General features: G+C 39.2%; 1 protein-coding gene across 1 annotated transcript in view; it reads left to right on the top strand.

Moving 5' to 3' along the window:
• Positions 1-16,212, top strand: part of CDH18 (cadherin 18) — a 550,225-nt gene that overhangs the window by 186,938 nt on the left and 347,075 nt on the right. The window contains 2 exon segments of the mRNA XM_007532688.2: positions 13,687-14,088; positions 14,091-14,179. Of these exon segments, the coding sequence (XP_007532750.2) occupies positions 14,019-14,088; positions 14,091-14,179 (159 nt within the window). The 5' untranslated portion in view covers positions 13,687-14,018.

The following is a 16,212-nucleotide window of genomic DNA, read 5'->3' as shown; positions in this document are numbered from 1 at the left end:
ATCGCCCTTTGAGGCAAGAGATGCCCACAGAGGCAGGAAACACCTTTTGAGGCAATAGATGCCCCCAGACTCAAGAAATGCCCTTTCGCCTGCTAGGCCTTGCCCTTTGAAGCTGGAAACGCCCCCTTCAGGCCTCCCCTTGGCATCACACTGGTTCTTGCTGCTCTCCTATTTTGTTCCTCTATGTCTTGTGTCAGTTCTTTTGAAAATGCCTGTATGATATAGGTTTCTGTTCACCCCAAACTCCTCATACTATGGCCATTAGTTAAAAAGAAAGGGGGAATTGTTGGTATGCTTCTAAGACCCCTTCTGTTTCATTGGTTTAATCCCCCCCGCTTAACACTGTATTCTATTTACATAACCACTGTTAACTAAGCACTACCCTGCCTGCAGGGCATTGGTTTAATCCCCACTGGTTCATGATGTCTTTTTGCTCCACCCCCCTCATAGTACACCCTGATTTGCACCAATCTCTTTTGTTCCACCCTCTGTACATCACATCCTGTTTACACCCTACTTGGCAAGTATATATATAAGGACAAGATTGTGATTATAGTTAGTTTAGATATCTTAGCTTAGATTGTGCTGCATTCCACATGAATAAAAAGATACTGCGTACAGCTCAGCCATGAGTCCCTGGTCGGTCTGTCTCCCACCCGCGAAGCTAGCCCGGCAAGAGTGATGTCTGGCTCTTTCTCTCTTCTCCTATGTTTCTCACTAATAAACAAACAAACAAACAAACATCTTTAAAAAATGTGAATAGGGTGAACAGGAACTTGTGTGTATGTCTTTCTCTTTCTTGTCTCTTTTTCAAGTTTACATACCTACATGGATTGCACTCTTTTCCTTTTCCTGTCCTTACTTTCTCCCCGTAAATGCTCATTTTCTCCCTGAAAAAAATTGTGAATAAAATTTTGAAGAGATATTTGCACTCCTATGTTTATTGCATTACAGTTTGTAATAGCTATGATGTAGAAACAAGATAATGGTTCAGTGTGATCAATGAATAAAGGAAGTTGATATGTATCCATAATAAAGAAATGTTATTGAACCATAAGTAAGGAAACTGTATTTTAAGCTACAGTGTGTATGATTCTTGAAGACATGATACAGTGTCTGACAAGCCTTACAAAATCCAAATACCACATAATTCCATAGATAATAGGTAACTATAGTACTCAAACTTGTTGAAAAGAGAGAGTTGATTTTTGGGGTAGGGAAAAATGAGGCACTGCTGTTCAACTGAACGCAAAATTTCATCATTCAGGATTAATAATTCTAGAAATAGGCAGTATGCCATTGCACATTGAGTGACTATTGTTCTATACAGTCAAAAATGTACTACAAAGGGCCCCAATAATGGTAACTCCCTATGTTGTGAACTACTGAGTTATAGTGGTAGTGTCTCAGAAAACTATAAAACAAAATATAATCCAAACCTAGTATCCTCAAAATCCTTTGACTACTACTTGTCTCTCTCTCTCTTTTTTTTTTTCTGATCCTTTGGTATAGAACACAGATGGCTTTCACTTTCTTGTTCACAATAAACTCAGTTCTGACTAAGGAATTTGGCAATTGTTTTCAGTTGTTTTGTGTTGTTAAAATTTCGGAAGGCTCTTGCCGGCAGGTTGGCTTCACGGGCGGGTAACAGAGACGCGGAGACAACGGCTGGGCAGGGAAGCTGTATGTCTTTATTCAGGAACAACAATTCATAAACTAAGACAAACTAATCACCAAACAGAACTCTGCTGTCTCTTTGCGGCGGCGCAAGCACTCTCTCTTACTCTGGAACTCAGGAACTCTCCAACTCTGGAACTCTGGAACTCTCGTACTGGGGAACCCTCTGAAACTCTGGCACTCTCGAACTCAGGAACCCTCTCTCGGGGTTCCTTGGGGCGGGGCCAAGCGGGCCTTCGAAATTAACTGGACTGATCCAATTCTCTTGGCGGGGGAGGGCTAGAACAAACCAATGTAAAGCATATGACAATTCTCCCTTTTCTTTTTAACTAAATGACTATAGTATCAAGGGTGTGGGGTGAACAGAAACATATATAACAAAAACCAGCATGTTGCCAAGGGAAGCCCTGAGGGGGCCATATCTGCCTCTGTGGGCTAAACTTTATCAGCTTAAAAAAAAACATTTCTTGCCTCTGGGGGGCTACTTGCCTCGACAGGCATTTGCATGGGGGTGGGGAACGGCCTAGAGTCCCAAAGGCAGCTGGCTGCAATTTACTTACTATGAAACAAAACTTGTTATTAGCATATCTACTGCACGATCCAACATTTCTAATAGAGAAGGAATTTGAGACTTTTACATATCAACAACGTCTTTTAACCTTTTGTTACACCCATTCAAGATGGAGACACACCCTAGGTGTGGGCCGGAGAGGAAACCTCAGGCATGAGAATAATTAGCATAGCCATTGTGCGATCTACCATTTCTAATAGAGAAGGTAGTGGAGAGTTTTACATATCAACAAGTCTATTTAACCTTTTGTTTAGACCAACTTAGTTAAAATATATTGATTGTTAACTAAATTTTACCTCAGACTTTAAATGTAAGTTAATTTTATCTTTATGAGAATTACATTGAAAACCTTTTTCATTTAACTTTGACTAGTAAGAATTTAGCCTTAAAGCTACTGTTTACCAAACTTTAAACATACACATAAACATGGTCATTAATACACGAGGAGAGAAACCTTTGTTACGAAGACATGTCATTTTAAACACGAATTTAAATCTGCACTGTCTTAGTTGTTGGGGGGGGGGTTCACCATCCGGAGGTGACTTCCCGCGCAGCTTTACTTCTAGGAATTGCAGGTTGCGATCTCTGCACAAATCTCTGTGTACTCTAGCTTGTCTGCCTTCAGACCGGACCGGCGGCTGGAGATCTCATGTGCCCAGTTTCGGCAGGGAGCCCGGGGGTCTGGGAGGCCCGGTATGGTTCCAGAATTCATAGAAAAAGGGCAGGCAGGCCAGTTTTGTAGAAGGCGTGGGCCTAGGTGCCCAGGTGTGGCGGCCATGATAGGCTGCCGCGGCCCTGCCCCATGGCCCTGCCATGTCTGCTGCCCTGCTCGCAGTGGCCGAGCAGCGTGGAGGGATCACGCGTCCAGTGCCCTGCGCCACGCGGTGGAGAGCCGGCTCCTGTGGGCTGGCCTCGGGCTCTTGCATGTTGGCCTCGGGCTCCAGGGGCTCTTGTGTGCTGGCATCAGCCTCCTGCGGGCTGCGGGGCTGCGGGGCTGCGGGCGCGGTGCGCGGGGTTGTCTGGGTGCAGCCGGCTGGCTGGCTGTTTAACCAGGTGGAAACAGCAGCTCCGCTTCTCGCCTCCCGCCCGCTGGCTCTTCCTGCTGGCTGTTCTGAGTTCGCCCGAGCGAGTGGAAACCACAGAGTGGTGCAGAGATAAATGTTCCAGAAACAGCAAAACAGTCTCGTGAAGAAAGAGCAGAGGCCTTTGGAGATCTCTTCACAAGCAGAAGAGAAGGCCATAGTACATAGGTAGCCAAATTGTCTTTACTTATCTGAGAGATGCGCAGGTCAGGTCCACGTGGGCGCCATTTGTTGTTAAAATTTCGGAAGGCTCTTGCCGGCAGGTTGGCTTCACGGGCGGGTAACAGAGACGCGGAGACAACGGCTGGGCAGGGAAGCTGTATGTCTTAATTCAGGAACAATGATTCATAAACTAAGACAAACTAATCACCAAACAGAACTCTGCTGTCTCTTTGCGGCGGCGCAAGCACTCTCTTACTCTGGAACTCAGGAACTCTCCAACTCTAGAACTCTGGAACTCTCGTACTGGGGAACCCTCTGAAACTCTGGCACTCTCGAACTCAGGAACCCTCTCTCGGGGTTCCTTGGGGCGGGGCCAAGCGGGCCCACAAAATTAACTGGACTGATCCAATTCTCTTGGCGGGGGAGGGCTAGAACAAACCAATGTAAAGCATACGACAGTTTTGGAATGAGTTTACTTCACTATTTAAATTAAATTTTGTTATCCAGATCTCTCCTCAAACATTAGGTTCACAGGAGGCTTCTTTCTACTTTTCTCCTTCCCTTCCTCTCAGCCTGCTCCTTCTTTGCCCACTTGTGTTGGTGCTTCTTCTGTGTCTCTTGCTAACCTTGTGTATGTTCTATGACAGTTTGTTACACAGGAATAGTTAACTAGAGATCTATCTCATCTTATGTTTCTTCTTCAGTGAAATGACTCCATTAGTGGTCTTGGAGAGATTTATGAGAAGTGGCCTCTATGCATCTGGCCCATTGCAAGTGTTCCTATGCTAGCGATTGTATCATCATTATCATCATCTTCGCTGGTTCTTTTTAATTGAACAGATGTATTAATGACGCTTGATGAGATCTCCCCAATTAGTTTTGCTTCTAATTAGATGAACAAGAAAACGAAGTTGGACTTAAACTTTTCACGAGACTTTTTTCTGAGGACTCATTCCCTAAATGTTCCCTAAATGTTGTTCATTTTGTTTTTCCACCACAGTACATATTACCTAGGCATTTTTTTCTCCAGGGTTATTTTTGGGGCTCAGTACCTTCACTACAAATCCATTGATGCTGTGGCCATTTTTTTTTAATAGTACAGAGAACTTGAGAGGGGGCGAGAAAGACACCTGTAGACCTGCTTCACTGTTTGTGAAGTGACCCCCCTCTGCAGGTGGGGAGCCAGGGGCTCAAACTGGGATCCTTATGCCTGTCCTTGTACTTCATACCGTGTGCGCTTAGCAAGGTGTGCCACCGTCCAGCATCCTTGATCTAGGCATTCTGTACATGTATCTGTTTGTTTTAAACCAACTCTAAATTACTAGCACATTTATTGTTTAAGCAGTGAGCTCCAACATTAGAATGATGATTGACACATAACAGATGCATAATAAATTTCTTTTTAATGATGGTAAAGGCTGATTAAATGAATTAAATAATATTTGGAAATAAAAATCCTAAATGAAAATCTGTGAAAGTTTTATGAAATTGTATCATTATCTAATATACATATACATGTATATATATATTAGACAGAGAAATTGTGAAGGAAGGGGGAAACACAAGAAGGGAGACAGAAAGAAAGACACTGTAATGTTGCTACACTATTTAAGAAGCTTCCTCTCTGCTAGTGGGGACCCAAGGCTTAAACCTGGTTCCTTGTGTATGGTAACATCTTCACTCAACTGAGAGCACCACCACCCAGTCCCCTTCTAAAACGTTTTACAACTCTTTCAAATCTGAATGTTGTAACTTATCATTGAAACTCCTTTTTCATGTTATTCACACATTTCTTACGATATTATCACTTCCCAGTTACCTCACAGGGTTCCTGTGAAAATCAAATAATAAAGAATATGATAATTTCCTTACACATTATAATGCAGCATGCATACTGTTTTCTAGCAATATGGGATTCTATTTATCTGTGCACATTCTCTTTCTTTTATCAGCATCTATGTACTTTGTGAATTGCCTTCAATACTATTTTTTTTATCTACACCTATAAGACCACTGTGCAATAATTTTCATGGAGTAAACTTTGATGAAATTATTGAATACAAAGTAAAAATAGCGGGGACTGTGCAGTGGTGCATGGGTTAAACACACATAGTATGAAGCCCAAGGGCCTGTGCAAGGATCCTCGTTGCAGCCTATGGCTCCCACCTGCCAGGGAGTTCCTTAATAGGCGGTGAAGCAGGTCTGCAGATGTCTAACTTTCTCTCCCTCTCTCTATCTTCCCCTCTTCTCTCACTTTCTCTCTCTCCTATCCAATAAAGTAGAAAAAAAAATGGCCACCAGAAGCAGTGGATTCGTAGTGTAGGCACTGAGCTCCAGCAGTAACCCCTGAGGCAAAAAGAAAGAAAGAAAGGAGAGAGAGAGAGAGAGAAATAAAGAAAGAAAGAAAAAGAAAGAAAGAAAGGAAATGAGCCTGCACTACTGAACGTGCAATGATTTCTTCCCATGGGCAGTACTGAATGCATTACAAAGAATTAAACTATCAAACTTTATTTTTCATTGAAAGTTATTATAGTACTTTTTGCCATTCAGACTACTATTTTGAAAAGTTGTAGATTAAACTCATACTTGTTATTAGATGACTCATAAATTCATTCACATACAATGTTTATGTCCAGTCTACTCCAAATAATTGAGAAGTAGCAATGGTCATATAGACTTGTTAAGAAAAGTGCAGATTTGGCTTCCTGGTAGTCTAGTGGTTAGGATTCAGGGCTTTTACCACTGCTACCTGGATTCAATTCCTGGCTAGGGAAAGTGGTGACTTTAGGCGGCCAGGTGGTAGTACACCTAGTTCAGTGCACATGTTACAATGCGCAAGAATCCAGGTTTGAGCCCCTAGTCCACACCTGCAGAGGGAAAGCTTTGTGAGTGGTGCAGTGTTACTGGTGTCTCTCTGTCTCTCTCCCTATTTATCACTCCTTTCTTTTTCAATTTCTGGCTGTCTCTATTCAATAGATAAATATGGATAATAAAAAATATAAAAAGAAACTTGCAGTCTAGTTTGAGAAAACAAAAAGTGATAAAAATCACACAGCAAAAAAGGAAATACTGTTTATATCCTGTTGTGGGTGTCATCAAGGGTAGTGACTAAACTCTAGAGGGATGGCAGTTACAACTTGGGGAGACAAAAAAAGGCACTTGTCCTACATGTGTTTGGAGGATGAATTGAGAGTCTGAAGAACTAAAATTGTAGTGGGATTTCAGATGAAGAAAGGAGAAGGAAGCTTAGTGATGACACACTTGGTTGAGTAAACACATGGCCATGTACAAGGACCAAGCTTCAAGTTTCTCTTCTCTTCCTGGAGTGGGGAACCTTCACAAGCAACAAAGTAGTGCTGCAGGTGTCTCTCTCTGTTTCTCCCTCTGTGTCTCCCACTCCCTTCCTCTCAATTCCTTTCTGTTCTGTCAAATAAAGGGGAGGGGGGGATGAAGGAGAACATATGCTGGAATGTGTTTGATCCCATTTTTAGCAGGAATCATCAGCATCAATATGGCATGACAAAAATTCTAATAGTTTTCTTACTAATAGGAACCATGACACCATGTATCCTAATTAGGCTAGTGAATTTCTTATATAATATAAAGGAAGCATAAGTATTTCCAAAGAAAGAGAATATTTCTTCCTTTAATAGGAAATAATCAAGGAGTTGACTATATTAATAGTTGGGAAATATACACATAATAATTTTTTTCAATTTCATTGTAGTGTATTGTTATTGAAATAACATCATTTTGCAGTACTGTATAACTTTTAGTGCCACATTTTACTGTTTTGTTTGTTTATTTGTTTGTTTGTTTGCCTCCACTGAGCTACCACCCAACCCCCTACTGTTTTTTAAAAATTATGTTCCTACACCATACCTACCCCCATCTAAGTAAAGGCATATTATACACATCAATACACTTCCTGGTACACAACAGTTCTATCACTTAAGTTCTTTCTAAAAGTATTTCTTCAAAAGCATGACAAGAAATTTTAGTTACACATATATAATGCATGATTTGTATAGCAAAGTTCTAAGAAAGGGCATAGAATTATTAACTTGCTAAGGCATTATACTGTGACCCAGGGGTGGCACAGTGGGTAAAATGGTGGACACTGCTTTAGTAGTGTGTTCAATAAAAGGAAGTTAAATGATCATGCACACAAAGATCAGTACATAGGAAATTTGAAAATGAATTTTATTCCCTATTTCTAACTTTCAACTTATTTAAGTGTCCAGGAATCCTAATGAAACATAAACTTACTTTCTCTGTCTCTCTCTTACCTCTCTCCCTTCCTTCCTTCCATTCTTTTTTTCTTTCTTCTTTTTATTTATTTTACCAGAGCACTACTCAGCTCTGGTTTATGGTAGTGTGAGGGATTGAATCTAGTTTCAATTTTCTTTTTATTTATTTATTTTCCCTTTTGTTGCCCTTGTTGTTTAACATTGTTGTGGTTATTGATGTCATTGTTGTTGCTTAGGACAGAGAGAAATGGAGAGAGGAGGGAAGACAGAGAGGGGGAGAGAAAGACAGATGCCTGCAGACCTGCTTTACTGCCTGTGAAGGGATTCCCCTTGCAGGTGGGGATCCAGGGGCTCGAACCAGGATCCTTAGGCCAGTCCTGCGTTTTACACCACGTGCGCTTAATCCACTGCGCTTAATCCACTGCGCCACCACCCGACTCCCTAGTTTCAAGTTTCTATCCTCTACCTGGAGAAGGGAACCTTCACAAGCAACAAAGTAGCTCTTTGAAGCCTCAGGCAAGAGAATCTCCTTGAATAACCACTATGCTGTCTTTCCCACCCTATAAATTCTCTTACATTTTTACCTCCCTGAAAGTATGGTGACTTTGAATGATTCATCATAGAAAAGCTGAGTTTCCTTATTTTCAAAATGAATCATCCTGACATGAAGAATAGCCATCTGATGCTTTGTGGTGGGCAGTTGGAAAGCCTAGATATTGAGTGCCATGTACCTTTTGCATTGTTCCACACGAATTACCCTGGTAAGTCTCCCAAGGAAAGTAATTCTAGGAAAGACAGATTTTTTTAAATTACACTTTAACTTCTTTATCATTTCTTTAATCTATGCATACATGACATTTAATGCTAGAATTTAGAAATGTATGCCAATTATTAAAGGTTATTTTTAAAGGTGAATTACTATCTTATATAACCCCACCCATATTAAACAATGGAATAACACATTTATAAAATGATGTCAACAGAGTATTTTTTTCATCAACATGTCTTCAAAACAAAGAAGCAAAATAAATGTAAATAAGTTTAGAAAACTAATTGAAATAATTATTTGTACAAAAAAATTATAAAATAAGTATTAGTTGACAAGAAAATCCAGCCAAAGATCTAAGTTGCAATAAATAACATTTAGGTTAATGTCAGAATCAATTTCTCTGATAGTGGTCTTTCCTTAGAGCTCTCTGATCTGAAGAGCTATAAGTGGCTCATGATTTAATCTGAGGTGACAGGAGTTACTAAATGTAGGTAAGAAGCCATTTGTAAATGACACACAGTTATTAAATCATAAATTTAAAGATTTAGCTAAAGATAAAGGTAGTTAAATGCAAATATTTATTCATAAATGAAAAATTAGGGACTCAATAAAATGTTAATAAAATGTGATATTTTTTCTATAAAATGAATGTCCAATGTCATTTCACTCAACTCACAGTCCAAGGTTATTAACTCTACTTCTGAAGAGCAAGTAGTTAGAGATGTAATTGTTTTCTAGAAGCAAAATATGATCACCAGAATTAAATACTGAACAGAAGAGAGAAGCATATTTACATGTTAAAATATGTGATGCATTTTTTTTTGAAGCCTCAACTTTGAGAATTACAGTAGTGATGCTTCTATCATAGATGATTCTTCTTTCAAATAACAAAAGTCCATCTTGGTCAGTAGAAGCAGTTAATGCATTTATTAAGAGAGTACTAAGTATGTTCAAAATTAATCATGTGCTTTAAGTGTCATATTTGGGAAAAAGTCAGAAGCAGTAGAACTGACAGTTTGAATTAGATAGAAGTACTTATCTCTGAATCCGTGTAGCTAAAACTACTCTTTTTTTATTGGGGGATTAGTGATTTTCAGTAAATACAGTTTTTGATATCTCTGTAAAATTTCTCAGTTTTCTGCAAAACACTCTCAACAAGAGCCTTGGTTAGGTCCACCTCCACCACCATGAGCCTGGAGCTAACCCCCACCCCCACCCCCAGACTCCTTTACTTTGGTGCAATACCTATCTGTTTTTATTTTTCAACTTCTGTCCATGAGTGAGATCATCCCATTATCATCCTTTGTTTTTTTTTTGGCTTATCTCACTTAACATGATTCCTTCAAGCTCTATCCAAGATGAAGTGAAAAGGTGAATTCACCATTTTTAATAGCTGAATAGTATTCCACTGTGTGTATATACCACAACTTTCTTCTTCTTTTTTAAATATTTATTTGTTATTTATTTATTCCCTTTAGCTGCCCTTATTGTTTTATTGTTGTAATTATTGTTGATGTAGCTGTTGTTGGATAGGACAGAGAGAAATGGAGAGAGGAGGGGAAGACAGAAAGGGAGAGAGGAAGACAGACACCTGCAGACCTGCTTCACCACCTGTGAAGTGACTCCCCTGCAGGTGGGGAGCGGGGGGTTCCAACCTGGATCCTTATGTTGGTCCTTGTGCTTTGCGCCACCTGCACATAACACACTGCGCTAATGCCCTACTCCCTATACCACAGCTTTCTTAGCTAAAACTATTCAATCCCTGCAGCTTCTCATGGACTCTGTCTTCCATAACAGGGGAAGTCACTATTTCTGCATGTTGAATCTTTTACCACTGTTGTCACACCCATCCATTATTTGCCCCAAGACATCCAAACATACAGTTAATATATATATGCCATTGTTGCAAATTCTAACGTAGACGATTATAAGAGGAAAGTACCTTGCCCTTAACTTCTCAAAGTTGAAGCTTAGAGCTCTGCTCTTACTCCTTAGAACTCATGTATTACTTTATTTGCCCCCTACCCCACTTTTTTTTTTGCCTCCAGAATTATCACTGGGCTCGGTGCTAACACTATGAATCCACTGCTCCTGGTGGCCATTTTACTGGATAGGACAGGGAGAAATTGAGAGGGGAGGGGGAGATAGAGAAGGAGAGAGATAGATACCTCCCAGCCCTGCATACCTCCTCAGATGGGGAGCCTGGGGCTCAAATCCAGATCCTAGCTCAGTCCTTCTGCTTAGTACTATGTGTGCTTAACCTGGGTGTACCAGTTCCTGGCCCCCAGAACGCATATATTACAATGCTTCATGGAAGTGGCATGTCTGAATGCTATTAAGTCAAGAATGCAAATAGTTATAGCAAATTTCTGTTGTGTTATTCTCAGTATTTTATATTGTTATTGTCTTTACGGTAACTCTTTTTAAACAATTCAGAGAAATGTTTCTTGAGGTAAAACAAAAATCATCATTGTTCTCTGTCTTGATAATAGACAGTCTATGAAGTTGCTTTCAAAATGATAGTGATGGTGTTGATGACATCTGCCTTTTCATCCCACAAAGCATTTATCAACTTTGATAATTGTCATAACAGATTCATAAACATATTAGTTGTGAGTAGGATTAATTTGTATTAATATATTTGTAAATTGGTACAAAAGATCATTACTGAAAAGAAAACAGTCTGCATCTCTATAGAGCATCACAAATGTACTTTCTTCACCTCTTACTCATGAATTACGCTTTGTTAAACAACTTTGAATACAGGGCAGAGATGTTAATTTCATTTAAAAATCACACCAGATGGTGTGAAAGTATTAAGATAACAGCACCTTCTATAAATTTATCAGCTTGACTTCTAAGAAGACTAGATAAAGTTTCCTTTTTAAAAAAATTTGTGATTTGAAAATCAAGACTCTCTTCATTAATAAGAATAAACCCTTAATAAAAATATTTCCAGATATTTTTAACAGACTATAAATACTATGCAAAGCAGTTATTCAATTTATAAATTTTAGTAAATAAGAAAATTGAAACTGGATAATATTGGAGAATTTAGATACATCACAGAATTTCACATTGTAAGTTAATTGTAAAAAGAAAGAGACAGAGGGAAAGTTCCCTTCACCATATTAACTTGAATCAGTGAAAATATACCTTTTATCAAAAGTTATTACAAAATTTAATTTGTATGTAATCCATGCTTAGAATACAATTCCCAGTTCTTATCTAATGAAATTATTACACAATTGGCTAAGTAAATCTTATTATTAACCTTAATTCAAAGGAGGAGGTACTAGGAGAACAGACATGTTCTGTGTTCAGTGCTGTGTTTTTTCATCTAATGGTATAAACATGTTTCTCAATTTTATAAAATAATTATGCTATGAATGGTTATTTGAGTTGTTAAAAGAATTTATATTGTTATGTCTATGACCTTGTAGATCATTCAGATCAACATCTCTCTCTCTCTCTCTGTGCTGACTTAACAAGAGTAACTTGTATGGACTGAAGAATTGTTGTATCTAGCATATTTAAAGAATGTTCTTGGGAGTCTGGCGGTAGTGCAGCAGGTTAAGTGCACATGGTGCAAAGCACAAGGACCAGCTTAGCTCCCCACCTGCAGGGGAGTCGCTTCACAAGCGGTGAAGCAAGTCTGCACGTGTCTCTCTTTTTCTCTCCTTCTCTGTCTTCCCCTCCTCTCTCCATTTCTCTCTCTCCTATCCAACAACGATGACAATAATAACTACAACAATAAAAAAATGAGGAATAAATACATATTTAAAAAAAGAATATTATTGAATCAGTACTTTTTATCTAAACACATATAAATTACTGAATAACTCCACAATTTTATATGTTTTCAATAACCTCATAATTTCAGTCATTCATTTTTCATTGCCCAAATTTACTGAAACCTATGTCATCGGCATCAAAGAAATGTCCCCTGTTCTTTTCTTCTTCCTTTCTTTCTTCCTTCCTTTCTTTCTTTCTTTCTTTCTTTCTTTCTTTCTTTCTTTCTTTTTCTTTCTTCTTCCCTTCCTTCCTTCCTTTCTTTTTTACAAACATTCATTTATTCTTTATACCTTTTTTAAGTATTATTAATTGCTTGTGTTTTTCAGTCAGTCTTTTCTGTTGCATTTCTTTTCTTTTTTTTAACCAGAGCACTGTTCAGCTCTGGCTTATGGTGGTGCGGGGGATAGAACTTGGGACTCCGGAGCCTCAGGCATGAGAGTCTGCTTACATAACCATTATGCTATCTACCCTCCACCCTGTTGTATTTATTTTCTATTTTGCTTATTGAATAATTAAAGTAATTTATTACTATGATAATCTCTGACATTTTTCAACACTATAATGTATTTTACTAAAGTTCAATATGCTATCAGTGTAGAGTAGAATTGTATAAAAACAAGACACAAACAGAAACCAAAAAAATTCAGTCATTAAGGATTTAATCATAGAACACATATTGCATTGTAGAGATCATACCATTACACAGGCATGTGCGTAATGGTCATGGTCAGTATTTGAGAAATTACACACTTATCAATGATATCTTTTTGTTTTCTCTAAACATTCAGATATATGATACCGAGAACTGGCAATACAGCTAGGAACTTTCTTTTTCTGCCCTTTATTGGGGGTTAATGAATTACAGCACAGATGCTTACATGTAGGTAAGATTCCTTTTCTTTTTAATATATTTATATATTTATTCCCTTTTGTTGCCCTTGTTGTTTTATTGTTGTAGTTATTATTGTTGTTACTGATGTCATTGTTGTTGGATAGGACAGAGAGAAATGGAGAGAGGAGGGGAAGACAGAGAAGGGGAGAGAAAGACACTTTCAGACCTGCTTCACCACCTGTGAAGCAACTCCCCTGTAGGTGGGGAGCTGGGGGCTCGAACCCAGATCCTTATGCCGGTCCTTGCGCTTTGCGCCACCTGCACTTAACCCGCTGTGCTACCACCCAACTCCCTAAGATTTCTTATATAAAAAATTGCCTAACGTGTAGGCTTGTGTGTGTTCAGAAAGCACATAAATACTCCTTTATATACTCTTTGCTTATCAGCATCACAATGAAAACTGATCTAACTTGCATTCAAAGGCAGTGCCTTTGAATTCAAAGCCCACCATGTTTTATAACATATATAATTATTTCTCTTTCCAATAGGTAGAAAATGGTTACCTGCATTCACCTGCCTTGAAGATTTAGGATAGAAGCACCTGCTGTACTTGTTCTACAAGTGGTTCAGGATGTAAATGCAGTCTGACCTTTCCCGGATGGGCAGTTAAATCATGGACACGCTACCTACTTTACTTTGGACCATTCTTCCAAAAGATGCTTTGACTTCTTTCTTGAATGTTCGCTAAGCACTTGAGCACTTGTCGTTGACAAGGAAAAGGAAGAAATCTGTGAACTGGAAAGTTATCTTACAATGAAAATAACGAGCACATCTTGTATCTGTCCAGTCCTGGTGTGTCTCTGTTTTGTGCAGAGGTGTTATGGAACTGCTCAACATAGTTCCGTCAAGGGGACCAGAAACCAAACCAAACACATTGAAGGGGAAACCGAAGTCCACCATCGTCCTAAAAGGGGATGGGTTTGGAATCAGTTCTTTGTTTTAGAAGAACACATGGGACCAGATCCACAATATGTCGGGAAGGTAAGCTTTTATTGGTTTGTTGCTTCTGGTAAATCATGAGCGTATGATGAGAGCAGAGATGGAGTTATACTTGAAGAGACATGCTATGGAGTGCTGTTACTTAGACGAGAGTGTTTCAAAATAATGGTTATAAAAATGACTTTATTAATCAACCCACATCTCTCTAAATATTGCTCCATACACAATGGGCTAAATTCTCTTTATAAGCATAATATTTTTTAAATAGTTTTACTTATTTATTGGATAGGGACAGAGAGAAATTGAGAGGGGTGAGGGAGATAGAGAGGGTGAAAGACAGAGAGACACCTGCAGTCCTGCTTCACCATTCATGAGGCTTTCCCCCTACAAGTGGAGACCAGGGGCTTGAACCTGTGTCCTTTCACACTGTAATGTACACACTTATCCAGGTGCACCACTGCCTGCCCCCCTATAAGCATACTATTAAAAAAACATTTTATTTATTTTTTATTGGATAGACACAAAGACACCTGATCTGCTGTGTTAATTACTAGAGAATGTATACAAACCTCAGTCGGTCTTTAAAAAAATATAGGGAGTCTGGCAGTAGCGCAGGTAAAACACAGGTGGAGCAAAGCACAAGGATGGAAGTAAAGATCCTGGTTCAAACCTCCGGCTCCCCACCTGCAGGGGAGTCGCTTCACAAGTGATGAAGCAGATCTGCAGGTGTCTTTCTTTTTCCCTCTGTCTTCCCTTCCCCTCTCCATTTCTCTCTGTCCTATTCAACAATGACAATATCAGTAACAGCAATAACTACAACAATACAACAACAAGGGCAACAAAAGGGAATAAATAAATAAATATTTTTAAAAAATATATGAGATGGATCAACAGAATATTTCACCTGTTTTGCTACACATTTGACCAGGATTGTGCCTTGGAGGAGAGGTCACTGCTGTTTTGCCCTCTTGTTCTGTCTCTCTCTTTCTAATGAGTCAGTTCACCAGTTGTCAAGTTCCTGGGACAATCACAACAACAACAAAAATGAATAGTGCTATTTTCCAAACAGACAAGTTTTTTCCCCCATAAACTCCTGATATATCTTTAATACAGATTGAGTCTGCACAAAATGTATAGGCTTTATCCCCCCACCCCTGCAATGAAATCTGCTAAAATGATAGGAAACTGTAGACTCAGTGATATGTGGTCCTGTAAGCATTTGTCATCTGGGATCTTGAATAAAGATGAAGTGGGAAGTGGGAAGTGGAACGGCCTTATTGTGATGGGTTACTGATCTGAAGCCGCCTCTGTATCTAGGGGAAAAATAGCAAATACAACAGCACAAATTCTGTGACTTCTGGCTAGTGATTTCTATTTCCCTGACTGACTATTTTCACATTAGTACTGTTAGAACAAACAAACAGAAAATTCTACTCCATCCAAGCCCTGGTGCTTCCCTAACGTGTAGGCAGCACAGGGTCACAAGCCATCTGTTCCACCTGCCGTCCAGCAAGACTGAGCTGCAGCTGGATTTGTTATTCAGAGCAGAAGCTCTGGAGTCAGAAAGTGGGATAGGGAAGGGAGAGCTGAAGCAATTCTGTCATCTTCTTCTATGCATATTGAAATAGGGTTAAAAAAGGAATTATGACTTACTGGTGTGTGTGTGTGTGTGTGTGTGTGTTCCCGTCTCTACAAGATATCGGATGAAGTAAATAGAAGTAAATGTACTAAAATAAAAACATGGTGTATGGAACAGCTAGAAGGTTCTTTTATGGGGCCTGGTGGTGGCGCATCTGGCTGAGCACACATGTTACAATGTGCAAGGACCCAGGTTCGAGTCCCCGCTCCCCACCTGCAGGGGTAAAGCTCCACGAGTGGTGAAGCAGGGCTGCAGATGTCTGTCTCTTCCTCTCTATCCAGCCCTTCCCTCTCAATTTCTGTCTGTCTCTACCCAATAAATAAATAAAGATAATTTAAAAAATTGTTTAAAAATATATAATAATAATAATAATAATAATAAGGTTCTTTTATTATGAACTTCAGCATCCCTTTTTCATAATTCAACCCTTAACTCA

The sequence above is a fragment of the Erinaceus europaeus genome, chromosome 5, assembly GCF_950295315.1.
Source record: "Erinaceus europaeus chromosome 5, mEriEur2.1, whole genome shotgun sequence".
Lineage (NCBI taxonomy): Eukaryota > Metazoa > Chordata > Mammalia > Eulipotyphla > Erinaceidae > Erinaceus > Erinaceus europaeus.
The sequence above is the reverse complement of the archived record's forward strand: the minus strand, read 5'-3'. Positions and strand labels throughout refer to the sequence as shown.